This window comes from Calidris pugnax, unplaced genomic scaffold, assembly GCF_001431845.1.
Source record: "Calidris pugnax isolate Ruff unplaced genomic scaffold, ASM143184v1 scaffold1, whole genome shotgun sequence".
NCBI lineage: Eukaryota > Metazoa > Chordata > Aves > Charadriiformes > Scolopacidae > Calidris > Calidris pugnax.
The window spans coordinates 9,593,894-9,619,596 of record NW_015090800.1 but is presented as its reverse complement, the minus strand read 5'-3'; the positions used below and the strand labels follow the sequence as shown (position 1 = coordinate 9,619,596).

The 25,703-nt window shown below is 45.4% G+C and overlaps 1 protein-coding gene across 6 annotated transcripts; it reads left to right on the top strand.

The window, feature by feature from the left end:
- The first annotated feature begins 413 nt into the window (after positions 1-413).
- LOC106885211 (pseudouridine-metabolizing bifunctional protein C1861.05-like) lies at positions 414-25,180 on the top strand. Of its 6 annotated transcripts, XM_014937208.1 has the most exons (20): positions 523-539; positions 2,076-2,223; positions 2,350-2,453; positions 2,973-3,087; positions 4,304-4,478; positions 5,072-5,183; positions 6,171-6,277; positions 7,194-7,320; positions 7,874-7,994; positions 8,248-8,333; positions 9,412-9,536; positions 10,805-10,864; positions 14,829-14,895; positions 16,040-16,134; positions 17,726-17,854; positions 19,302-19,416; positions 20,227-20,364; positions 21,033-21,199; positions 21,814-21,902; positions 24,790-25,180. In XM_014937208.1, exons 2-20 carry the CDS (start codon positions 2,198-2,200, stop codon positions 24,983-24,985), a joined length of 2,154 nt encoding a protein of 717 aa, XP_014792694.1. In that variant the 5' UTR covers positions 523-539; positions 2,076-2,197; the 3' UTR covers positions 24,986-25,180. The 6 variants fall into 6 exon arrangements, with proteins under 6 accessions (XP_014792698.1, XP_014792696.1, XP_014792694.1 ...); XM_014937212.1 differs by lacking the exon at positions 2,076-2,223 and having other exon boundaries at positions 414-539; positions 2,350-2,434; XM_014937210.1 differs by lacking the exon at positions 2,076-2,223 and having other exon boundaries at positions 420-539.
- The last annotated feature ends 523 nt before the right edge of the window (positions 25,181-25,703 follow it).

Sequence of the window (25,703 nt, the reverse complement as noted above, 5' to 3'; positions counted from 1 at the left end):
TAATGTTTCCATTAACTGCTAAGCTGAGCCAGGAATAAATTCACTAGGCGAAGGGAGTTGCTGCCTTAAATAAGTATCAAGGCTGGAGGATACAGCAAGCAGAAGACAGCTCTGTTATTGCTTTGTGTTTTTATTAAGTCTGGTTTATGAAATAAAATGAGTCTTTCCCTTCAGAAAAATGAAATACCCGAATTAAAAAAAAAAAAAAAAAAAAAAAATCTAACAGCCAAAGAATCTGAAAAATGAGAGAAGTTTTATAAAGAGTGAGGGGGAAATCTGGCACCGTGTGAACAAAAATAATCACAGCAGCTTTCCTCGCCCTGTGGTGAAATGGCCCCCCGCACCCCAGGCAGCCAGCAGTTGCAGAGTTCAGCTGCGCCTGTGGTTAATAATAAATGGACTCTCCCAGCCAAGAGCTCCTGGCCGGCATACCCCCATGCTCCTGCCTTCCCCCCCCGCCTCCTCCCGCCTCTCCCAGGGCTGCCCAGGCACCGCTCCAGCACCCACCCAGCCTCCCTACGCCAGACGGGCACCCAGAGGTAAGGGACACGCCAGGCCATTGCTCCATGAGGTCGGTGCGCCGGATGGGTCACCAGGGGAGGCAAGCAGGGATGGTTTGGAGGAGGGAGGAAAGCCAGGCTGTGCTGGAGCTGTGCTAGGAATCTGCAAAGTTTCATTGAAAGGCAAAATGTCGGAAGGGTCTCGCTGCAAAACTTGCCAAGCTTCAAAAATCTTTCAGCCAGCTCAGGCTGAGTGTTGGCTGGGTTTCCAGCGAACATCAGCGAATTCGTATTGGGTTTCAGGTGGTGACCAGCTGGTTTTTATCCACCGGCCAGCACAGCTTGAGCACTCCTGGCCGTTGTGCTTCAGAGTTTGAGGGGGGTTGTTAAAATTCAGAGCACAACTCTAGCAGCTCAACTGATCCTTGGCGTAACCTTGTTGGTTTAATGAATTTATTCCAAGCTGACTTTGCCCCGGAGAGCAAAGAGTGTGTACACACACACACAGAGCGATACCAGAACATTTGCATGAACCGCTCAGGCTCCTGGCTGCTGAACTTAGCACTGCAGCAGGCCGAGGTTGTAAGCATGAATTAAGAGCTTTTGCTACTTTTTTCATCATGATATGATTCCATAAACTTAATTAAGATTTTTGTCTTTAAAGGGATTTTGGGAAGGAAAAAAAACCTTACAGTTTCTGTCAGGTGTGTATTGCTTCTTATGACAAAGTCTGTCTTGATAGCTTGAGATGTCAAGCAGAACCAATCCCTCTTTTCTTGTGTTACACAGCCCAACCTGTCCTGTAGAGCTGAAATCTTTAGATTTGGGCAAAGAAACACTCTTCCTGGGTGTAAGATGGTTTGTACAGCTGTTGTGTCACACGCTGTACGGAGGTCAGAGCCGTGTTCTGCTAGATGTAACGCTAACACAGTAGTGTATTCCAATCAATTTACCAGCTAAGTTAACAATAGATACAAAGGACTGAAGAAAGGAATCCTTTCCTCCTGGTGAAGGGGCAGGAATAGAAAAGCTGGAGAGATATGGCCAAATGCCTAGGGAAAATATGTGAAGCAGCCAGGCATTGAGTGAAACTGCCCTGAGGCCCAGATCAGACCAGTTTCTTAACCTTTTCAACTCTCTCTCCTGTCTTTCTCTGTTTGGAAATGAATTTAATTAAAGTGAATAGGAGTTGCTAAGAGACCAGAGGAGTTCTGGAGTTTGTTGCTGGGGCTGAATTGCCACTGGGCTTCCAGGGCTTTACACACAAGGATGATGTAACGTGAGCCTGCATAAAGCACTCCCAGCTCTAGGGAAAGCTGCTCTTTCCTCCTTGTAGTTACAGTCTGGTTTACCAGAACTCAGCTCCTTTTTTTATTTTACTTAAATGCTTTTTTACTCCTAGACACCAGCAAAAAAACAGGTTCATCTCTTTATAGCATTCCTCTACCTGTGTCTGCCTTGTAGGTTTCTCCTTGTGATCTTTCAGGATGGAGGTGGCAGTGGCTGAGCCTGCAATTTGTCATGAGCAAGTAGCTTTGGAAATTTAAAGGTTGTTTACTTCTAAACTCTCTCTAGTTCATTCCGCCTCGTCCTTTCCTCTGCCCCACCATGACTTCAGCCCAGCATTGACAGTGGGCCAGGTGAACTCCTCCAACTCCATTTCTACAGCTTAACCTTTTGCTTTGACACCCCAGCTCATGCTTGAAACACCAGGAGTCTCCAGGTAATCTCCTGGGCAAGAGTTGTTTACCTTCCAACATCAAGACAGTAGATGATATGTTAACATCATATGGTCATACACCATTACTAAATTAGTTATTTGATTTTTACCTGACTTTTGTTCTCTCAGGACCATGCATATGAGCAAGATGATTAGGAAGATAACCTATAGCCTGGGAAGACGTGTGTCCACTGTGGCATGTGGGACCACCCAGGTGAGAAGATTTCTGGATGGTGAGTAGTGTATTCTGAAACAGTTCATGGGTGGAAAACCTTTTCTTCATCTGAATGCAGCAAGGTCCTTGCTGGCAGTGTTCTGGGAGCAAAGCAAAGAGCAACAATAGTCTTGATAAATTATAGTCTTAGAATATATGAGTTACTATGGTATCCTTCATGCTTCCACTCTTCTAAAACATATTCTTTGGGCATGGTTGCAGAGTTCAGTTCATTCACATAATGTTAATTTAAAGTAATGTTACTGGAGCCAGTGACAACACATCTTCAAAAATGGTGACAGAGGAACACTCGATGATGATGAAGATTATTATTCATATTAACAGTCGAGATATTTTGCAAATATTTCACTTATATAAAATACAGCTTTAGCCTTCATGAAGTTATTTGTGAATTCACCCCAAAGAACAGCTGAAGAGAGGGATAAATTTATTCTGAATGTGATAACTTACCTTCTATAAAACAGTAGTTACTGCAAATACCCACACAAGTAATTCACTTTTCTGTGTTTATCCCCAGGTGCTTATGTCAGGATTCAGCCCTCCGTACAGGAAGCCCTGATGGCAGGGAGACCAGTTGTAGCCTTGGAAAGCACCATCATTACACATGGCATGGCCTATCCTCAGAATCTGAGGTGGGAAATTTTGATGTTCCTCATTCAACAAAGTTGTAAGAACAAGGCATATAACTGCTGGATCAGTATCAGTATTCTTGGTAAAGTCAAAACCCTTGTAAGAGCAAATGGAAGTGTCAGGTTGCTAGTCATGCAGAATATGAGCTCCAGTGTAAAACAATTGTATTTGGACTTTTCAGGACACATACAGGGAACCTATTTTTATCTCGTTATCCAACACCTTAAATTTCTGGCTTCCCTTAAAATGTGGCAGCAGGTAATGTCATCGCTTGCTCTCAGAGAGCTGCCAGCCTTTTTGGCTGCATAGTTTGCACAGACATTGAAAACACCCTGCAGTTTCTTTTAGTGTATCTTTTGTAATGCAAAAAGGACTGGAACACAATAGTGAAATCTGTTCCTTAGCCCACTCAGAGCAGCTACTGTGAGAGCTGCTCTGCCTCTCACTGCCTTCTGTGGCTTGCATAGAAAACCCCCTGTTTCTACCCTTTATTTATTGATGTTAAGTGGATTTGAGTTACAGTGCCAGAAATCACTGCACTGTCCCCTCCATCCTTGCTTCCAGAAAGCACAGGAAGGCTTTGGTATTGATATTCCATGCTTTTTACCTGGCCGTTATTTTGCCTGGAATTCTGTTTTAGAATGAAGCTCTAAAAATTCAGAGAGGGGGCAGTTTCAGTAAAGATTGCCTAATGTATGTACACATAGCTCAAAAAGGGAGAAGAAGCTGCTCTTAAAAAGGATACTGTACGAATGATCAAGTGTAAAGCCTGCAAAGCTTAGCTAGTCTGCAGCCTTAGAGAATCGTCAGCCTGCAGCTTTTTGGCACTGTTGTTATTCTATATCTGACTAGCCTATATTGTGAAAAGTATATCCCAGTCATTTGAACAGGGCTTGAATTACCTGGGGTTTCTGTGAAGGGCTATCATCTCAGAGAAATAACAGGTAATAGAAATGTCCTATTTTGAGAAGATCCCAATTTTCAGTAGTCTGTTGTATAACCAGTTTTGCCTGTAAATTGGGGGTGCTGTCCTGAAAATGGGAGCCCTGCACTTCTGCACATTCAAATGCAGACTTCTGCCATTAGGAGGATATAGAAGAGGAACTGACTTAGCTGAAATCCCAAGAACTGTATAAAACTGGAAACTAGGAATGATGGCCATCAAAAACTGCTTGCCTCACTAATTTTGTCATTACTGTCTTGTTTATCTTATTCTAGCATGGCCAGAGAAGTGGAAGAAATTGTAAGAACAAATGGAGCAGTGCCAGCCACTGTAGGTATTTTAAGGGGTCGAATCCATGTGGGACTCACAGATGAGGAACTTGAGTTCTTGGCAAGCAGTCGAAATGTAGTTAAAGTGTCTCGGAGAGACCTTCCTTTTGTCCTCAGCCAGGTATGGTATGCAGACCTTCTGTTGTGGTGTTTTCTATACAGCAATAGTAAAGTGCTCTCCAGCTTCAAGCCAGGTGGCTCTTAGACCTCTTGAAAATATCAAGTAAAGTGCTATCTTATTGGTAAGCTCCAACATGGTCCTAGTTAGAGTCAAAATACAACAGAGTAAGGGAATAGCAGCCATGAAATAGGGCTTCTGAAAAATAATTCCGGATTGGCTGGCAAGTCATAAGCACTTGGCTAAGAATATTCTTATGGGCATGATAAGGCATCATCATGTTACATGTAAACTATGTGACACACAGGCCATCTTGAGCTTAAGGTGACACTAGCTGCCCGTGAAACCTTCTGATTGGAAAGCCCTGGAGAAAAAAGGCCTTTGCTATCATCAGGGCAAGAAGGGCTTACATAGCAGGGACGATGATTCCTCTGCATTTTTGCCTAATAGAATATTTGTATCAGAATTTCACCTGTCAGCTGGTGACAGCAGGCTGTTGTGACATTGCTGTGTGTCAGACCACAACCATAGCTGCCCGCACACAGTATTCTCCAGGCCACTCTGGGTGCTGACTGTAACTCGTTGTCCCCTGACAGGGCTTGTCTGGTGGCACTACCGTGTCCGGAACAATGATTGCCGCACACAAAGCAGGAATCCCCGTGTTTGTGTCAGGCGGCATAGGAGGTGTCCATCGAGGAGGAGAGAACAGTAAGAAAATCAATACATTCCACTTTTCTCTACGTCGCTACCGTTTTATTTAATTCCATCTTTTTTCTTTTTCCCAGTCTGTCCCAGAGTAACTGTCTGTTCAGAAGTGTAAAGTTATCATTCTGCTTCACCGTACTATGTTTTTTTTCTCCCTGGTGTCTCCTTTCCAGAAGCTTCAGAATATTCCTCTTGACCACTCACCAGTTGTTAAGAGGGTGGGAGTTTCTCTTTATCCTTTGCTTTCGCGGGGTTATATGGATATTGTTTGCTGGTGCAACAGGAACTGGCTGTACCTCTCTCACTTTGTAATGGCTGGATAACCTGATACTGGCTGCTGAGCCCAGTGTTGCTATCAACTGTATCTCAGCTGAGGAGAAGGAGAGTCTCACCACAAAAGAGACTTAAGCCCTGGTCTGTGTTAGAGGTGCGTGCTTCTCTCTGGAAAACAGCCCAGCCTTGGCAGTGTAGTTTGTGACCTTTAAGTACATTCTCTCTTCTTAGCCATATATATTCCTAGCATAGCGTAAGTGCACTGCCCTGCTGGATGCCATCCCTTTCAGATGTGATGTAAATTCCAGAACAGGGAGTTTCCTGAGGTCAGCAAAGCTCCTGTGGCGCTTTTTTTGCCAGTGATGACAATAGCAAAATCAAAATCTACTTAAATTATATTCCGTCTCCTTGAATTTGTCCTTGCTTTATAACACGCTCTTCTTTCTTTTCTTCAAATTTGTGCATGCTGTTTATTGATGCAATCAGGGAGCTGAGAGATACATCTCTGCTTTAAGCCAGGTGACTTCTTTTTGTTGATACCTCTTTCAACACCTAAAGGCACGATCTAAACTTGTAATATTTGTTTGTAGATGTAAGTAAGGGGTTACAAAAGCAGGCAGTGGCATCCCAGGCAGATATGGCTTTTTAAGAGGGCAAATCACATCAGGTTGGAATACGACCCAATCACCCAGACAATGGCTACTTGTTCCTTGACAGCTCTGGATGTGAGTGCTGACTTGACAGAGCTAGGACGAACTCCGGTTGCTGTTGTATCTGCAGGAGTCAAGTCTATCCTTGATATTGGCAGGACACTGGAATATCTGGTAGGTAGCATGGGCTCCTGAGCCCCAAAGCAGATAATGTTGTACTTTGTGTACAGAATGCCCAGTGGTGTTGGGGCAGATATTAAGCCTCAGATTTTTAGAAATTACTTTTGAGAGAACATGAAGCCATATTTACAGATTTCTAGTCCTGGGGCTGTAAAAGCACTGGGCTGCTCCCTAACGTAAATCTATCCATGCCCAAGGGGCTGTTCCAGCAGCTGTTCCAACTGAGGCCAAAGGCAGAGCTAGCCATGCCCTCATTCTCTGGCCTTAGACTTGCTTTTTTGGGAAAATGGTCCAGAAATGATGGATCAGGCAGGCTAGATCCATCAAACACTATTATAATAATACTACAAATATAAACTATTTATATTTTATTTTTTATTAAAACTATTATTTATATTTATTAAAATATTTTCTTATATAAAATAAAAAATGCAGAATTAAAATGGGAATCAAGATGACTTTCAATAGAGTCACTTTTTAAGGTTTGGTATGTTGGAAACCACCAGGGCCAGCACTCCAGGTGACAGCCAATGTCAATAGTTCTCAATTGCAAACAGAACTCATTTATATTCCTGTCAGCTTGTCACATATCTTCAGATCCCAGGTTGTTACTTTGGAATCAGTACTGGGCTAATGACAGCTGCATGGCTTTTGATCAGCTCTGAGCACAAGCAAAGTACGTGCATGTCTCCTGTGTCTCAGTAAGCCAGATTCTGTCTAACCAGTATCTGGCTCTTTGCTTTGAGAAGTGTTGGTGATAGATCAGATTAGAATGGAATGTATAAAAATAACCAGACCCTGTGCTAAAAAAAGGCAGTTTCTAGCTGGCTAGAAGGAAAAAGTCACATTCTTTTGGTGGGTCACCTTTCCCTCCACTGATTACCTGCTTATCTCACCTCCACTGCTGCAGGAGACGCAGGGAGTCTGCGTGGCTGCCTTTGGTGAGTCAAGGGAGTTCCCAGCCTTCTTCTCACGCCAGAGTGGCTTCCAGGCACCGTATCACGTCCGGAATGAAGAGGAGGCAGCTAAACTCATCGGTGTGTTTTAGAAGGGAAAGGCCCACGTAGGTCCCCTGGAAAAGACAAAAAAATCACCTTGGATGAAGCACTTTTTTTTTGTCACTTTGGAGAAGAGTTTGTCCTGAAAAAAACAACCATCCTACCTCCCCCCAATTCTGCTTCAGTGCTTCGAAAATAAAGAAGCAGGGAAATTCAGTCTTTACAGCAAGCCTTTTAGCTTGCTGCAGCCACCTTGGCATGCTCATACATGTTTTGTTCACCCTGGTGAAGTGCAGGGAACACATAAGTTAATGGTGCTGAGAAAAGCAGCTTCTGGGCCTTCAGAAGCGGAATCGGTTTTCTTTAAAAAAATTTAAAATTCCTTCCCCTTTTATTGTACAGAGGGATTCAAAATAAAGAGGCAGATGTAAATTGATTGGTAGCGGGAAAAGACCCTGTTCTTGGGTCAGCTAAGAACAGGAGCTCCAGCAACATGGGTACCCTTCATGCACGCCCACTCTCCTCTATCCCTTTCCTTCAGCATTTAATTTATCCAAGGAGAACCGCTAACGATCTGCCTGTCCTCTCCCAGCCAGCGCTCTGGGGCTAGGCCTGAGCAGTGGGGTGCTGATAGCAGTGCCCTGTCCCGAGGAGCGAGCTGCCTCAGGCCAGGTCATCGAAGAGGCCATTCAGCAAGCTCTCAGCGAAACCAGGTGAGAAGCAATTTAAGGTCTATCCTTTGCTCGCCCAGTGAGCCCACAGGGTCAACCCATGAGCACGACTTAACCTTAGACTTGGGCGAGCCCACAACGTGCATTCAACTGTAGTTTTATCTAACCTGAAACTTGCTTACAGGCCATTTTATGGTATGTTTTTATGGAGATAAAGTATCTGCTATTAGCAGTTCTTCTCTTGATGTTGTTTCAGCTCAGTCCTCATATGCAGGCATTTTCTTTACGTTTGCAGGTCCAAAGGGATTACAGGCAAAGAAGTGACCCCTTTTATGTTACAGAAGATCAATGAATTAACTGATGGGAGATCGCTGGACTCCAGTATCCTTTTGCTGAATGGGGGAAAATGAAGTACTCCAGTGTACTTTGTATCTCTTCTGATAATCCTTGATGGAAAACACTGTCACTTTATTGACAGTCTAGCAACGGGCAAACATTTCATATCTGCAAACAGATAAGAACTTAGTCACTGCATCCTGCTTTTTCAGGAGCACCCTTACTGTCCTCATTCACTTTTGCATTAAAAATTGCAGGCCAGCACAGACAGCAGGTGGTCCAGAGCCCAAAGAGATCCCTCACATCTGATCCCCGAGCTTGACTGCTCCATGGTGGAGTCTCACGACACTTATCCATGGTGGGGTAGCTACCACTGGGAGGTGCCTGGGCTTCCTAGAGCACTGCATTGTACATCACGCTGCCTTATCCAAGTCTTCATGCAGGTGCAGAGTAAGAGAAACTTGGAAGGAAAACACCCATGCATGAGCAGGAATCCTCTTGCACAGGCAAAAGAAAGGGAGATCTACTTGCTGGGATGTCAGTGTAGGATCTGGGAGAGCCAGGTTCACTTCCAGGCTCTGCTGCCAGCCCTCCGGGAGACCTGACCTGATCAGTCAGGACAGATTGGTAAAGGCATTTTTGGATATTAGAGCTGTATGCAGCCACAAAGTAGGGCTTTCAAATCCTCTGATACTCTGCTCCCAGTGAAACTGCTAAAAAAATTGCTTATAGAGACTTGGCAAAAATCTCAGTTGGCATGTCTTTCTGGAAAAGCTGGCCAAGATCCTCCAAGGTTTTTAGACTCTTTGGCTCTAGTTAAAGCACTTCACCTTCTCTTTTCTCTGTATGACCTTTGCTTCTGTTCCCTACCTGTCAAATGGAGATGACAGGTTTCTTCTCCATGGTCACTGGGGGAGGAAGGTGAAAAAATTTAAAAATTCAGACTGTTCGTGCAGTATTGTAACACAGTACATGCGCCCCAAAAGAATTATGGTACAGGGGGGTCAAATCTACCAAGTCTTACAGCATGTGTTTTCTGCTTCCTCCCTCTATGCAGTTCCTACATAGGCTTCTGACAGGTCAGGTTTGCTGGTATTCTTTTCCTCAAAGAAATGCCAAACAGACCTTGCTCTGATCCAGAACAATGCCAGAGTGGGCAGCTGCATTGCAGTGGCCCTGAGCAAACTACAGAAAGCCAGAAGGAAGGAGAACCTGCCTCAGCGAGAAGACACAACCCCACCTCAGCCAGTGAGTTCCCCGCTGCCCTCCATGTAATGCCTCTCAACTGACAGCACAGGATAAGTTTATATCTGTTCCCAAAAGTAAAAGGTGACTCAGCCAGAGACCAATCTTTCTGCTTCACGCTGGCAGACATTCTCTCTTCGGTGTTTTTTATTCTTCTCAGATAAATACACTCTCCTTCTCCCCCTATCCACATTTACAGGGAATGAACACTGGCAGCGGCCTAACTCCATTAAGTCTTAGACCATCAAATCCATTAAAACTTTAATCACCTTTTCACTTTTTATTGTGTCCTTATGTACAACTTCATCTGTATTGATCTCAGTGCCAGGGAACTCGTGACTACAGGAGTAGTCCTGGAAGAGGGTGAGGGAGATATTTTGAGCTGCTGAGCCATAAACATTTTATAAATATCTCTTTTTGCTGGCCTCCTGCTCATGATTGCCAAAATTACACAAGGTACAGCATATCCCAAACGAGATCCGTTATAATCCTAATACTCTATTCACTATCTTGAATTTCATCTGTGCCACATAATTTACAGGAAATCTATTTTAGGTAGTCTTTAGAGAGCTGAAAATTTTTCAAAAACCCATTTGCAATAGGATTTGTCAACATAAAAGAGGGCAGTGACTCCAGAGGCAATAACCCAGCATTTGATGGAATGAGAAAAAACAGCTGTATGTCCCCAAAGAATCTGGAAACTTCCTGTTTGTGGAGCTGTACTGCTTTTTTCTGGCTTTGTAGGACAATAAGACAGTGATCTGTAAAGTGCCACTGGATACAGCAATTTCTCCTGGGAGCTTGCAAGAAATGACTGCATTTCTCTGCCCGCTTTTCCCCCATTTTCTTTGCTTTTTACACAACAGTGCTTGAATGTTTCTGGGGGTTGGTATGTAAAAAATTTTCCCAAGAGAGATGGCTTCAAGGGCACTGATGTGACCAGACCCATGCAAATTCTCCTGTTACTCTATCACCACATAAAGAAACTGCCAGCACCTGTATGTCTGCACAGTAACGTCCCACCTGCCATGCTTGGGTTGGCTACGAGCAGGCATAATTCAGAAAGCAACATACAGAAGAGATTTTGATTCTTTCTGATTGGGACTGTGCAGACCTGTGTCTAGCTATCCAAAATAAGCACAGGCCTTCACACTCTAAATTAGGTAGTTTCCAAGAGAGTGGGAAAAGTAACTAGGAAAAGCAAAGAAGACTTGGAAAACTTTTCCTTAAGTCCTTCCAACCACTTTTTACCTCTTTCTTCCCTCTTAAAGGTGGTGATTGGAGGTATCAACGTTGACTTTATAGCCAAGGCGCAGAACCCTGTCATCCTGGTACTGTATCTATAGCAGTTTTCTTAGCACCACCGCCATTTCCAGCTAAATTTACAGGAATGCCAAGCCAAAGGGGGGTGGAGGGGAAGGTGGTATCCATGCATGGTATCCACATGTCTGTACGCACACACAAGCACAAACTTGAGAGGTGTAATGCTGTATGTTTCCTTGTTGCCTAGGTGGACAATGAGGTGATACATACTGACCTACTCTGTTCCCGTGTTGAAAGTCACTGTCCCTACCACTCAAGACAGGGACAGAGTAATGTCTCATCCTTAAAATCTCCACATATGACTCCGGCCTCTACAATCTATGTTAAGGTGCCTTGGGGCTATTCTCTGATGTCACAAGCCCAAAGAGCTCTTTTAGCAGGAGAGATGCCCAGGGCACTCTCAAAGCACATATGCAAAGAGCTAGAAGCAATGGGGGAAGACCCTCACTATGCTATGACAACCTTTAATTCAAGGACACACCCTATTGGAAGGAAATCCCCAGCTAGGAGCTGACCCTCTCCCTCTCAATTTGATTCGAGCAAGGAACAACCAAAAAGCAAAAGGGGAATAGACCTGGGACTTCCCCATGCAGATGACAGCCATTTGCATGGCCTATACAATTTTTATTGAGCTATATGAAGTACTACAGATTGAGCTGGTAAAACTTGCTCAAAAGTTGCTTGGTGTCTCAAATTACTCTATGCTGAGTCAGATGGGGCAGTCTGTGAAGACCTGTCGGTTAGATAAGGAAAGACAAGTGCTTGGGAAGCTGTCCTTAAGGAGTTTGGCCATTCAATGATACAGAGGCAGAGGCCCAACAGTATTGTAATGGTTAAGGGTGACACATGCTGTGGCATCAGCTATGAAGGCTTGCAAAACCAAGAGTTCAAGTGCTTCAGCTGTGATCTGACTGGTAACATACATACTCAGCTCTCAGGACAAGGAGCTAAGCAGTGTCCAAGGGTGGGCAGCCACCCCTTGACATGCCAGACGTGAGCGCAGATCCCTGGACCACCCATGGCATGGTGAGAGGCCAAAAGCAGCTACAGACCCTGCTGGGAACAACTGATGGGGGAAAAGGACAAAGGAGGTTTTAAGGTTGCATGAAGAAGTGAAGCATTAGCTGCCCTTCTATATAGCAGCAAGACCTAGAGCTGGGGTCCCGTGATGCCAAGCTGCAGGGGGATTTTGGGAACTGACAGCCAAAGCATCCCTGCTGACAGCTGCTGGGGTTAGGCACAGAGGAAAAGGCACGCTCAAGAACATTGCTTTGTTTTGGCTTTTAAAGACAGACTTTTTCAAAGAGGTCAGCACCCAGCAGGTCCCACCATTATGCATGTTGGATTTGTTGCAGAGTACTGGGGTACCACTCACGCCTCATGCTGTCCCAGTTAGCACGAAAGCAGCTGTATTCTGTCCTGGTTGCAATTCCCACGTGGCTTTCAAAGCTATCCAGAAGCAAAGTGCTTTATATCTGACCTACAGCGAAGGATGCACAGTCTTGCTCATAGAAGGGTGCTGGAAGAAGATGCATTGTGGTTATAACTCCCTCAGGATATCCAGAAGTTGAGCAGAGTCTCATTTTTACATTAGGAATTAAAACCTCTTAGGGCAGGGAAGAAAATCCCAGAGACACTCTCATTTCGCTGAAACATTGCCAGAAAGCAACAGCCCAGTCTTATTTCACATCACCTCAGCATGCCCATTTTCATCTGAGTTCTTTCATCTCGACCAGCTCCACTTGAAGACAATGTAGAAGCGATAGCTGGGTACTACTCAAACTTAGAGTTACTGGGTGAGCTGGAAAGGTGCAGTGAGAGCCAGTCATTTCTTCTTCAAAAGCAGGCTGCTATTTTCTCTCTCGCTTCACCCACCTGCTACTTCAAAGAGAGATTTAGCATCTTAATTTCTTTTAGGCCCTGTGGGGTTGTACAACAGCAGAGGGCACCCACAGCTGGGTCCCTGGGTGGGAGGCTGGTACATCTGCTGTTAGGGCAAGACTTGCCACAAAAAACCTGAAACTCTGCCATTGGGGTGCGCAGGGGACTAAAAGAGATCAGCATGTCAGAAAATGAAAGGAGTTCATGAGTATTTTCAACATTCCCGCAAGCATCAGTTTTGAAAAACACATACTGGAACTGCATAAAATCCAGTTCATGCTCATTACTGATGGCAGTTAGCACCTCCTTTTAATATTGAAATAGGCACCAGTGTTCAAAACCATGTTGTTTGACTTGCCTAAACAAAAATCCTTGCTTTTTATTTTGGAGTAGGTGTAGGGTTTCCTTGTTTTTTTGGTTTTCCCTCAGCTGCCTCTATTATGGATAGCGAGTTTCAAGTTAAAATAGCCAAACTCAGGGCTTTGGAAACCTGCAACACTCAACAGGAGACAGCCGCTGATGAAAATATCCTCATTCCTGGCAGCGCCAGTGGCAATTACCAGGGAGCACAAGCAAATGAAACAGAGGGGCATTTGGTTTAATGAGGAGTGACAAATAGTGGAAAGATGGACAGAGGCCATAGGTTGTTTATATACAGGCAGTTCTCTCAGGTGGTCTGAGCAGTTCAGAGCTTGGAGAAGTGCCAGACAGAAAAAGCAAAGGTGTCAAGAATTAGCACCAAGTCTTACAGGCTGCAGAACTGGGCAGAGTCAGGGCAAACAAAACCAGCCTGGAGGTCAGAAGGGTAATACAAGAGCATATTTAGATGGGAGAGCAGCATCTTACAGTCACAAAGCTGGATGCGCAAGAGGACAGAGCTTTCAGATGGGGAAAGAAGAAGGGCCCTTGGGGAGCTTCAGTATGAGTTTTGAGAATGCCCAAGAACAGTGATGGGTTGGAGGCAGAATATTTCACATTATGAGATGGCAATACATTTACTTATTTAGGATAGATAGTGGTGCTTACGAGCAAGAAAAATGTGTAGGTGCAGGGATATTCTGGTGCACCTGAGCTAACATGGGGCAAAGATAATCTGGGCCAGGAGCTGCTGTGTATGGGCATGCACACGCTTCAGTGCGTGCCACCTGAATGCTCAACATATTCTTGAAAGCTCTGAATTATCCAGAACTGGGAAGATCATTATGACCACCAGTGGCAAGCTGTCTTCAGAAATGGAAAATGTGTTTCAGGATTTTATTAAACAAGAGCTTTAAAACCATTTGATAGTCAGATGAAGCCCAAATTGATCTGTGCACTTAGTGATGTAATTCTTCTGGCAGGAGAATTAGAAGGAGGAGGAGATGGGTAAAGGGACTGCCTGCGTTCTGACAATGTGGCTGTTTGTGACAGACTGACAGATGGATTAAGGAGTAAAAGGCAGAAGCAAGAGAAAAGAGAAGTTGATAACCACACAGGTGGAGAAGAAGGGTATTTTTGGTGGTGGAGATGTTTAGGAAGACAAGGGAGAGTGAAAAAACTATTCAGTCATTGAAACAGATCCTTCCACAAGTAAAGTACAGAAGCAGCACAGGCAAAGGTAACAAATCTCATTTTACCTTCAAATAGGAAAAAAATCCCCAACAAACCAACCACAACAAAAATGTCAGACTGCTTTAGTCGGGAGAGCTAAGTGGCCTGGAAGGCAGCTGCAGAACCCATCAGGTCTGGGTCAGCAGCTCTGGAGTCCCAGCAGTGATGCAAGCAGGTCTTCAGAGGTCTGCTTGTGTTGACTGCAATGCTCTTTGGCATTGTTCTAAGACATCTTGGCAAATAAGACCAAAATAACAATGCGTGGGGAGACCAAACTGATCTCCCCTCCTAGGAACTGGGTCTTTGTCATCAAAGTTGAAGTGCATAGATGGGCTGTGGAAGTTTGCATTCCCCTCAATCTGGCAGTTGGGTGGCTTCTGCTCCCTTTAATTGCTGACCTACGTTTCAGCAGCATCGACTTCACATCACATGTTAACAGACACATAGCATCTATGCCAAGCAGCTCTCCCAGTTTTGCCAATTAACAATTTATTGTTCCAGGGTGGTGGGCAAACGAACACTGGAAGAGTGAGACGAACCTTTGGCGGCGTTGGAAGAAACCTGGCAGGTGGCTAGTGCTTGGGTTTGCCTGTGGGTGCATGCCAGCTGAGATTTGTCCTTTGGTATTCCTTCAACAGCAGCAGCTCTTGAATGCTGTTAAGACCTGGGACACGTAAGGCAATATACCAGTGGGCAGACTGCCTGGAAAAGACAGGGACCATTCCAAGAAATAAGGGGAGGAAGCTGGGGTCAGGAAAAAAAAGGTCCATGAATATGAAGTTAACTAGTATATAGCACAGTGACCCCAAACCAAAGTTAAATAAGCATCGTGACCTCCAGTGACTGCTGAAGAGCCTGGCAATTCTCTGTGTTGAATTATTGCTGGGTTACAGTCACAATAGAAGTATGTCTTGAGCTAGAACTTGAAAGGAATAGGCTCGTTCAAAGGTAATCATCCATGAACTGCAGAAAAGAGGAACTGAGGTGCAAGAATTCCTGTAGGAGAGAAAGAGCTACAGCTGACAACAAGAGAGGATCACATTGTACCTGCTGCTTCACCACAAGCAGGAGCAGACCAGTGTTTGGGTATTTGAATTAGCAGAGGCAGATTACAAAAAGATTTTAGGATTATTCCAGCTTTTTGACCTTTCCCAAACCTTCCTAACACAAATCAGATCACAAATAGGGACGCTTGAGAGGGAAAAAAAAAATGCCACCCATGCCACCCCATAAGGTACAATTTGTGGTAACTTGAAGGGAGAGAAGGAAGGGTTTCCCATGAATCCATTGAGATTCAGTGGTTCTAGGAAGACAGCGTAGTGGGAACAGCAGTGTGGGAAGGCCAGCAGCAGGAAAACCATGCACAGAAGCAATGTGTGAAAGCCCACATGCCTGTGATGGTAGAAGAGATGATGCCAGGGTTTCTTCCCCCTCCTTCTCTTTTTCTCCATTTCCAGATGTTCCAAAAAAATCCAGAGAATTCAGAGTGCTTGTGCAGCAGGCAGATGTAGATCATGCCACTCAAGCCCAGGAAGTCATTTGCTGCAGCTGTGGCTGAGTTTCATCTTGAACATCCTTTTAGACAAGGATTGATGGGCATTAAGTTTTCCAGGAGAGGACTTTCCTACAGACACTCATCCTGCACAGGCTGTCACTGTGTTCACAGTACTCTGATGGATTTATTAATATCTTTGTTTCCATTTGCTTTTTAGACTGCTTAAGCCGTCTTGGACAGACTCCTCTCTTTTTATCAGCTGTGGGGAAGGATGAACATTCAGAGTCCGCCCTACGCTACTGTCACCACATGGTATGTTGCACAGTAGTGGCACCTCAGGAACATCCAAGCAATGGCATTACATAGAGGGAAAAGCCTTCTCAACCCTGACGGAGATAAGAGCTATCTTCCATCAGGCTGAGAGTAGGAATAATTCAATGCTTCTTCAGTTACAATTAGAAGGCAAGGACCCACCCCCTAAAACACAGGCTAGATGTATGTACTGATTGGAGTCCAAAGCATGAGGTCTGAATTAAGGAGAAAGAAGGGTAAATCAGGAGAAACCATGGAAGGAACCTTCTAGGAAGGCCTAAGCACAGCCATAAATATGCAAAGCCCAACCCTGAAGCTAAACTGCCAAAATCAGCCTGGTTTGGGTAAAGCATAAAACAGAGAAAATTTGGAACTGGGAGCCCAGGCTGGATGCCTCCCAAGTTCAGAGCAGCAGAGTCCTCCCCATAGCCACATAAACCCTTAACTGTGCACAAGAAGAATACCTGACTTCAGCAGCAGCTTGTCCCACAAGGTCAGAGAGTCAGGAGCAGCAGGAGCTCACCAGGGGCAGCATGGCAGAGCCTCACCACCCCCAGCAGGGAACAGAAAAAGCCAGAAGGACAACCCTAACCTAGGGCATCAGGCACCTCCATGGTGAAGAGGCAGGGCTGAGGGCAAACCAGGGGAGTGAGTGGAGACCCCAGGTGGGGCTGATCAGAGCTATTAAGGCCTATTAGTACCTTCAGAGCCCTGGTATCCAAACAGAGCACATGGGGCCTTAGTTCTAGCTACCTGAGCAACTCAGTAAATGAAGCAATAAGAACATGAACTCTTTTTTTGGTTTATAAAGACTTCATAGCAGCAGGTCTATATCCCTCCTCTATCCAGCACAGCGCAGTTTGTGCCATCAAAGTGAGCAGTCTCCCAAGGGAAGATGGACTAGCTGGCCAGCTGTCAAGCAGTCCTTGGCTATAACAAAACACATTGCTACAAGTGTTGGAGAGGACCTTTTCCTTAAAACCTCCAACTTCCCTATGAACTACTGGCGGGGATACATTTCTCTGTCCACATGTATATTCCAAGAAATGCCGTGAATTCTCTAAGCAGATCATTCACAAAGACCCACAGAGGAAGGACACCTCACAGTCTGCAACACTGCTGTAAAAATGGCTCCAAGGCTACCCTCAGAATCAGGCTGTGTGGTCAGTGAGGTGGCTAACTGGCTAACACAACTGCTAGCTGGAGCTTGCCACCAAGACATGCCCAGCGTGTTGGCAGGCCATCGCAGTGTCACACAAGCTATGGGAAAGGATGGCAGGAGCAGGCGGGGCTGTGGACCACTCTTCCTTTACAACAGAGACACAAGCTACGGAACTGCATGGCATAGAGCTGTCACTCTCATTTACTAAATTATTTCTTTAACCTGTGGCATTTGTTGCAAATATTAGCCATCTGCCAAAAAAATAGCCATCTGCCAGCACTGTCTAGACTGAGATATCTTTGAAATGTTGCTTATCTCAAGGGAGAACAACAAGCTGGGCTACTGATCAAGTGGGCACAGAGAAAGAATGAGCTGAGTGTGGCAGGGAAGAGAAACGTGCTCCATGAATAACTGTCCTCCCCGTTTTAGGACATGAGTGCGGTCCTTCAGCTGGAGGGGAAGAGCACAGCCACTTACTGTGCTGTGATCACTAGCGCTGGGGAGCTGAGCGTTGGCTTGGGAGACATGGACATCCACCACCAGATAACAGAGCAATACGTAAGCGTACCCTCTGATTTGTAAGCTTTTTCTTAAGGGCTGTGGATGTGTGGTGGAAGGCAACTTGGTGAAGCTGTACCAGGAGGGAGGGAGTGTGCAGAGGGACCATGGGAAATCCTAAAGTTAATCCCCTCACATTGGCCACTGAGATAGCAGCATGCAAGTTACCAGAGCCTTCTGCTGCTCCTGACCCACATGGAGCTTTTATCTGTTTCTGCTCCATACAGTATCACCACGACTGTCATCCTGTGACATGTAAGTCAGAATCCTCTTCATTAACTAGTCTCAGCTAACCTATAAGTTTTGGCACCTTAAAGCCAGCAATAAATCCAGTCCACCTGTGGAAATGGTGTTTTCCCCCTTTAGGGAAAAACAACAACAAAAAAAAAGGTGGACAGAACACTGGTTAAAGCAAATTTTCCTGTCTCATCCCCTCCCCACCATCTCTGTTGTTTCTACATGCTGAGCTCTGTCAACAGGCACTGCTGCTCAGCAAACCTTCAAAACCTTCAGGGCTAATGGAAGCAGTGATTAAGGACTGCACCTTCCTTCCCTACTCGCTTCTTTTGTTGACAGAACAAAAGCCTGTGCTTCATGACTGACAGCACCATGGAAGTTAAGTGCAATTTACTTACCAGTGGCATCCCCATGAGATGGAGACTTCCTAGGGAAAAATATGGTCATTGCTCCCACTTCCATCCCCATCCTGCCTCTCCCAAGTCTTGGCACAGAAAACCATTACATGACAGATTCATTCTCCTGAGCTTCGCAAAACAGCTGTGGCCAGTGGAAACTCTGAACCAATCTTCTGCTGCAAAGTGCGTTCTGGCAGCCCTTCTTTCCACCAGGATTGGCAGAGGTGTGGGAGGGATGCTGCACGAGACCCTGTAGCACTGGCCTGGTGGTCAGGCAGAGTGGAGCAGCCTCAGACAGCCAAAGGGGGGAATGGCACCTCCACACTCTACTGCTCTGCTGTTCCCCATCCCTACACAGTCCAGTAGGAGCCAGGAGTAAAATGCTGTGATGAACAACCTCTCTCAGGAGGCATTGTGCACAGGGGACATCTAAATGACATGCACAGTGCAGTCAAGCCAGGCACAGCACAGGGAATCCTACAGTGACATTAAATAGCAGCATCCCCTTTCCCCGTAGGTCTCTACCAGGTACCAAAGTAGTCTAGTGAGGACCACCAGCTACCTTTTTCTGCTGAGGGGCTCTGCCGTTTGAGTCCAGCTTTTGATGGCAGGGAGCAGGGGAAGGAGAAGAAGGGAAGATGAGACAAATGGAAAAATCCATTTTCCTTAGGGAATCACTCTTTTAGATTCATGCCTGCACCTAAGGGCTGTAATATGAGCGAAAATCCTACATCCTGAGTTTGAACAGCGTTAATTTTGTCCCTGGGCAGTGACTCAGGCTGTCTTTACTCTTTGTCCTGGATTTTCACTAGGTGTCCCAGTTCAAGGAGAGCCTTTGCCAGGCGCCTCTAATTTGCATTGATGGAAATGTGCCTCTTTCCACTATTCAGTACGTCTGCCAACTAGCTAAAGAGCATCAGCTAGCAGGTAAGGAGAACTCACCCAGCCTTGGCCCTGTAGCTGCCTCACTGAGTGTATGCCAAGACACTCCGCACACCCTGAGCAATCTCCACTGCTGCTTGCTGGAGACACCCAGTTATTGTCCTACACACTGTGTTATTCAGCACTCCTTTCTGTACTCTCCTACTCTATGTTTCAAACAGATGAAACATCTCTGCTTTCTCTGAGTTTTTCTCATTCTGCAGCTGAATCACATTTCCTGTAATGTAGGTGCTATAGCCCTTGGGCATTGCCAGAAAGCCAGGGAAAGCTGCTCCCTTTGCTTTTAATCTCAAGGCAAGCACAAATGTGTGTGTGCCTCTGCCAGTTTGAGCAGCAATATAGGTTGCTTCTCAGAATAAGTGCTAAAACATCTTTTGAGAGGATTTCTCTCCCACTTCCCATAAGATACAGAACCCCCTCCCTCGGTATGCAGGGAACCCTTCACAAGGTTTCCTAAACCTTTGGAGTTATGTCTTCATTTTTAAAAGCAAATCCTGAAGAAAGATGTTTTTAAAACCTGGCAGAGGCTCCTAAACCAACTAAAAGGAGTGAAAAACCTGTAGTCTGATTATATCACTCCAGAGCCAGGAGCAATGGCGTCATTGCTGAGCACCTGAAAGGAAACATTAGAAGACCTTGTCCCCAACATGGGGAAAATAATATTTCAGTATCTAATAGATTACACATATAACCCCAGTTGTGCAGATCACACTAAGCCTTCTATACTGCATCCTGCTCTGGCATAGAGATGAACCACTAATTAATTAATTAACCAATTGCAATGTTGTTTTGAAGTGTGCTATGAGCCAACAGATGAGAACAAGGCCTCTAAACCATTCCTCTCGGACAGCTGGAAAGCGCTCACATACATTTCCCCCAACCTGCAAGAGCTAAGAGCAATAAATCGGACCCTTGGGAACCCTCTGCCAGCAGGTACTGAATGTTCAGAAGGATCAGTCACACTTTTAGATAACCTAGAACCTGGAGAAGAGCATTTTCCTCCCTGCCCCTCATTTCAAGCAAATTGGGTTATAACACAGTGGGGATTGATAAGCTCTCTTGGTGTCTTCCACCATACAGCCATCTCCGCGTGGGTTGTATGTCCCAGACTGGACAGATTATCTATCAAAGAGCACAGTAGGGCTAGGATGGCTCCTTGTTCAAAACCAGAGATCCCATTTGCCTCACTTCATCAGTTAAACGGGAACAATGTTTGGTTTGTAAACATGTCTCTGAAGCATGATGCTCTGAGGGTACCTGTCCCAACAGTACCACACTTTGCAGAAGTTAAATAGCCCACCACACACAGGTGGAAATCCAACAGCTTTAAGACAAGGAAGCCATGCCTCAGGACAGTTTTTTAATCTCTACAAACACACGTTTAGTCCCATGAGGGGTGGTTTCCTCGGTGTAGGATAGAGGCAGTCTAACGGAGAATTTCCCGTTTCCCATGGTTTCAAGAAAAAAATGTATATCAACCACATTTCAGAAATGCTTATAAATAGTAGTAGTGGTGCTCATAAATGGGCTGCCGGCCCATAAAAAGGCTGGTTGAGGACCTTTACAGCTATACCATATTTTTTCCTCCCTGCTCTCTGAAGAGCTGCCATCCAGATTGGAGGATGTTGTCCAGACTGCAGTGGCCTTGGCCCGCCCTTTGCTGGCCCACCTGCACTGTGTGGTGGTGACCCTTGGAGCTCATGGCATCCTCCTGTGTGGCAAGAGCCTGCGAGGAAGCATCTCGCTTCGTCCAGGAGCCCATGAAGAGGTAAGGGCACGCAAACTCTGAGCTCTCAGGGGCTTTTTTCTGGGATCACATAGCACTGTTGCTATTTCTAGTGCCATGGCAGCAGTCCTGAGAAACATGGCATCACTGCTGGCAAATGTATGTGTTTTGGGGGTGGAATACACAGCTCTGAAAGAAAATCAAGTTCTCTGTCCGTATACTGCTGGCTCCTAGCAGCAGTGTTTATAGTCAGCTAGTTTTAAATGTGCGCTCTGTGAATATTCATGAGTGCAAGCTTCGTTTTCAGGAAGCTTCATTTAAATCACTGATCTCTTTCGAAGTGTGAAAAAAAAGATTATTGCCTTCTCTTGTTTCTTTTTTTTTTTTTTTTTTTTTTTTTTGGCATCCGTGCAAGTCTGGATGGCATCAGCCACACCAGGCCTTATCAGCTTGGGCAATTCCCGCTAACTTCCCTTCTCTCCCCCCACAGACTGCTGCTGCCAGCCTCTGTGCCACCCACTACCCCGCCATCCACATCAGCAGGGAGGAGATAGTCATTTTTTTTTTGGCATCCGTGCAAGTCTGGATGGCATCAGCCACACCAGGCCTTATCAGCTTGGGCAATTCCCGCTAACTTCCCTTCTCTCCCCCCACAGACTGCTGCTGCCAGCCTCTGTGCCACCCACTACCCCGCCATCCACATCAGCAGGGAGGAGATAGTCAATGTCTCGGGAGCTGGCGACAGGTATATCACTCTCTACTTTGTCTTCTCCAGCTAAATGTGGAAGGGCCATAATAGGATTGCTTTGAAATTCTACCATGAAGGCAAACAACATTCTGCTGCTAGAGGAACAGACACTAAGGACACAAGAACAGGACAGGTTACTGTGATTTCTTGCAAAGCTTGTTAAAAATGTCCCCCTGAGCATCCTGGCAGCCACTCTTGCCATTACTAGTTTTGCTTTTCTTTAAGATCCAAGCCTTTCATGGCAATCTGGTCTGAATTAGACCAGGCTGAGCTGCTAAAAGCAAAGTAAACGACCTTACATCAAAGCTGTCTTGCTAACTAACTACTTTACTTCCACACTTCTCCAGTGGAAGTGGAACTGCCACTCAGTAGCTAAAATTGCCTTATGAAAGCATTTCATCAGGTTCTGCATTTGCCTGTGGCAATAGTTCGTGCTTCAGAAGCGTCTGCTGCACGATTCGTGTGTGTGTGCAATGCTGTACACAGGAGTAGGAAATGACAGGTATTATTCCTAGCCCCACTGATCAATTCTCAGTCTGTCAGAGTAATATTTTATTATCCCCCTCGTTAAGTTGTCAAACTATATGTAATAGTAAGGTGGGGTTTTTTTTCTTCTTGCTTTGTACACAACAATAATTGATTCCATCCTTTCATTGCCTTGGGCTAGACCAAAAGGCTGTATATGACAGATATTTCCTTTTATTTTTCTACTCTCATCTACCAATAACTCAACATAGCAACACTTTTTTTTTTTTTTTAATGAGTGGGCAGAATGAAAAGTCTTTTTTTTTTTTTTGAAACTTACATTGTCCTTAGTATTTGAGTTAGGATCAATCAATAACTTCTTTCCAAGCTAGTTAACACACTTAACACCAGGACACACTCCTTGTGTCCCAAATCACCTCCGAGATGAGTTGACTGCAACTGCAAGCTGGTCTTCTCCAAAGAAGACCAAAGTGTTCGGAGCAGTATGTGTAACAGCAGAGGAATGGGGGCTGGGAGGAACCTTGTGGGGTCAGCCTGTCCTAAGGAAAGCTCAGCTTTGCTCACTACTTCTTGCAGATGTGCCCAACCTCTGCTAGCCCCTCCAGGGACACAGCCTCCACTCTGCACCATCTGCTTGGTACACAATTACCCCTTACCGCAGGGCAATTTTTTCTAGGGGCTAATGTAAAAATCTTCTTTAGAGTTTCTTTCCTCATTTTAAAAAAAGTTAAGGGAAGAACAAAGGTGAGAGAAAGTGTGCCACTGCCAAACACCTCCACCGAGTTACACAGGAGTACTTGAAGTTTGTTTTTCCTTCTGAAGTTATTTGAAAGCTAAGGGCCCATTACTGCTCCCATTCCTGAAGTAGTACTGGTCTGTCTGGAAATCCCATTTCACACAGTCCTCAGGTCCATGTGGGAAATTTTATGTAGTCCTCTTGTTCATCCAGGGTTTTTCTTCCTGGTAACCTCAGCTGCTCCGCTGAGCTGCAGAAATCCCTGTTCTGCAGAGTGCCAAAAAAGGCTGGAAATGCCAGGATGCTCCATGGGCGTACGTGCTACCTCCACAGCATAAAAACTGGCAAAGTCCCCCAAGCCCAGCCTGCTGGCACTTTGAAGGGACTGTGCAGCAGGGTATAACACATTCACAGCTCAGCCCCTGTCAACCCTCACACTTTTGAAGGGGGTCAAGGGGGTCAGGGGACGCTGTGCACCCAGAAGAAGTGATCCAGGGCACTTCACGCCTCGCTTCGACCCCACGGCTCTCCTACAACTGCAGGGATGCTGCCCGAGGAGCCGTGCGTGTGTGCAGGAGCAGGGGCTGTTTGCTCCTTGCACCTGGCTGCCCTGACAACACAACACCACGTGCCCACACACGGCATTGCTAGGGGATGCTCCCCTAAATATTTACTCTGAACCCCTGGAGCTGTTGAGAGATTGAATGGGCTTTGGAAACTATAATCTTCTGTGCCTTTGTTACGGATAAAAAGATGTTGAGGTAATTAGCCTGAGCACAAAAAAAAGTGGTCTTTTTCCCTTCCCCATAGATTTGCTCATTAATCCTCCTTGCCGTCACATTTTCCTGTCCTTGTTTCTTTCTCTTATATGTCATTATTTTCTCCCTTCTCTTTCACTTCTCCTTTGTCCTTTCTTAGTTTCCAAGCATCATTACTGTATTTAGCTATGAATAAACTGTAGTTGTTCCCAGTCAATCACAAACACCACCCTCCACATATCCATGCCTCAACAGAGCCTTCCCCTGCAAGCCAGGCAGATGGCAAAGTCAGCCCCTTCTCCTGATGGTCTCCTCGGTGCCTGTGAGTGACCACTGCTGTTCCAAGCACTCAGGTTTTTGCTGGGCAATCCCAAAATGGAAAACCACAGCTAAGGTTTACAAAAACTGAGTCTACAATCTCATTCCAGCTTTGGATTTCTTTTTCCAGCTGTGTCTGTTGCCCCACTCACATACGTATGGAGACTTCACCTCTCTTCCCATCTGCCCCTTTGGGGACAGGAGGGAATGTAACAAGGCACCAACAAGGAGCAGAGAAGTGACAAAACAATTAGATATTCTTCCCTTCTGAGATTCCTTTCTTTAATCCTGTCTCAACTGGAAAACTGGGGAGAAAAGAAAATGTGATGGAATGGGAACATACCCCAACTTCTCAGATGAGAAGCAAAGAAAATGCAAACAATAGCACTATTTGTTATTCCAAATTTAAAAATAAATATAAAATGAAAAAATTTTTGTTATAACCTCACCTCTTCTGTGTGACATACCCTGGTTCTGTAAGTGTTGGTTTGGGTCCAAATGACTGCTCTTACAAACAAAAAGCCATCTTACCCAGGTCAAACCTGTTCCCCAGTGTTCAAAACTGCTTTTCTTTCTCTCCCCACAGCTTAATGGCGGGAATCCTTGCAGGGATGCTGGCTAAACATGACACAGATACCTGCATCCGGATGGGTCTTCTTGCTGCAAGCTTGTCTCTCCGTTCCTTCGAGCCCATTTCCCCAGAAATTAGCACTGCCAGCGTCAGCCAGGAGCAAGTCAAGAGCAGGAGCTGGCCAGAGGTAAAGGTATGGAAGATGGACTAGAGGACCATGGCTTTCTCAGCCATCACCTCCTTGCACTCCCAGCATTGCTATTTCCAGAAACTGGCTGAGTTTTGAGCTTTGAGCTCAAAAGCTGGCTGCTGACCAGAGGACTCAGACTTTCTTTGCACGCTACCTTTTGGGAGCTGAATTGTCGATGGAGTGCATTTGGTGACAACTTGTATTGCACTGCTCACACTCATGTTTGTCTGCTGTTGTTTCCTCTTCCTTTTTTCTTTTTAATCAGTTACAGCAACCACAGCTTGGTTCTACTGTCAACTGCCTGTTTTCAGAGCACGGCATGCTGGCACCAAAATATTCTATCACACCTTTGCTTCCCTCCAGAACAATAAATCTCCTGGTGCCGTCACAGAAACTCAGGATAATGATGGTTTCTGGGGAGGAGGGGAAGCACAGTCCTTGTTTACAGGTGGACTTGCAAGATTTATAGCTCAAATGACTCTAAAAGCAGGAATAGAGCAGAGCTTCCTTGACCCTCTCCAGGCTAGAGCTGCACAGTTATTCCTCTGCCTTTAACCCCTCCAGCATCTTTATTAGCAAGGACGTCTGCACTTAGATCAATTTTATATGAGCTAAGTCTACTCCACAGCCCTTTGGCAATTAGCTAAGGTAGCCAGCTTGGCTATGGAAATCAGCTTCTCACTCTTCTGTTGTGTGACTTACCTCCCAGAGAGAGCTCCTCTAGATGTCTTCCAGCCCC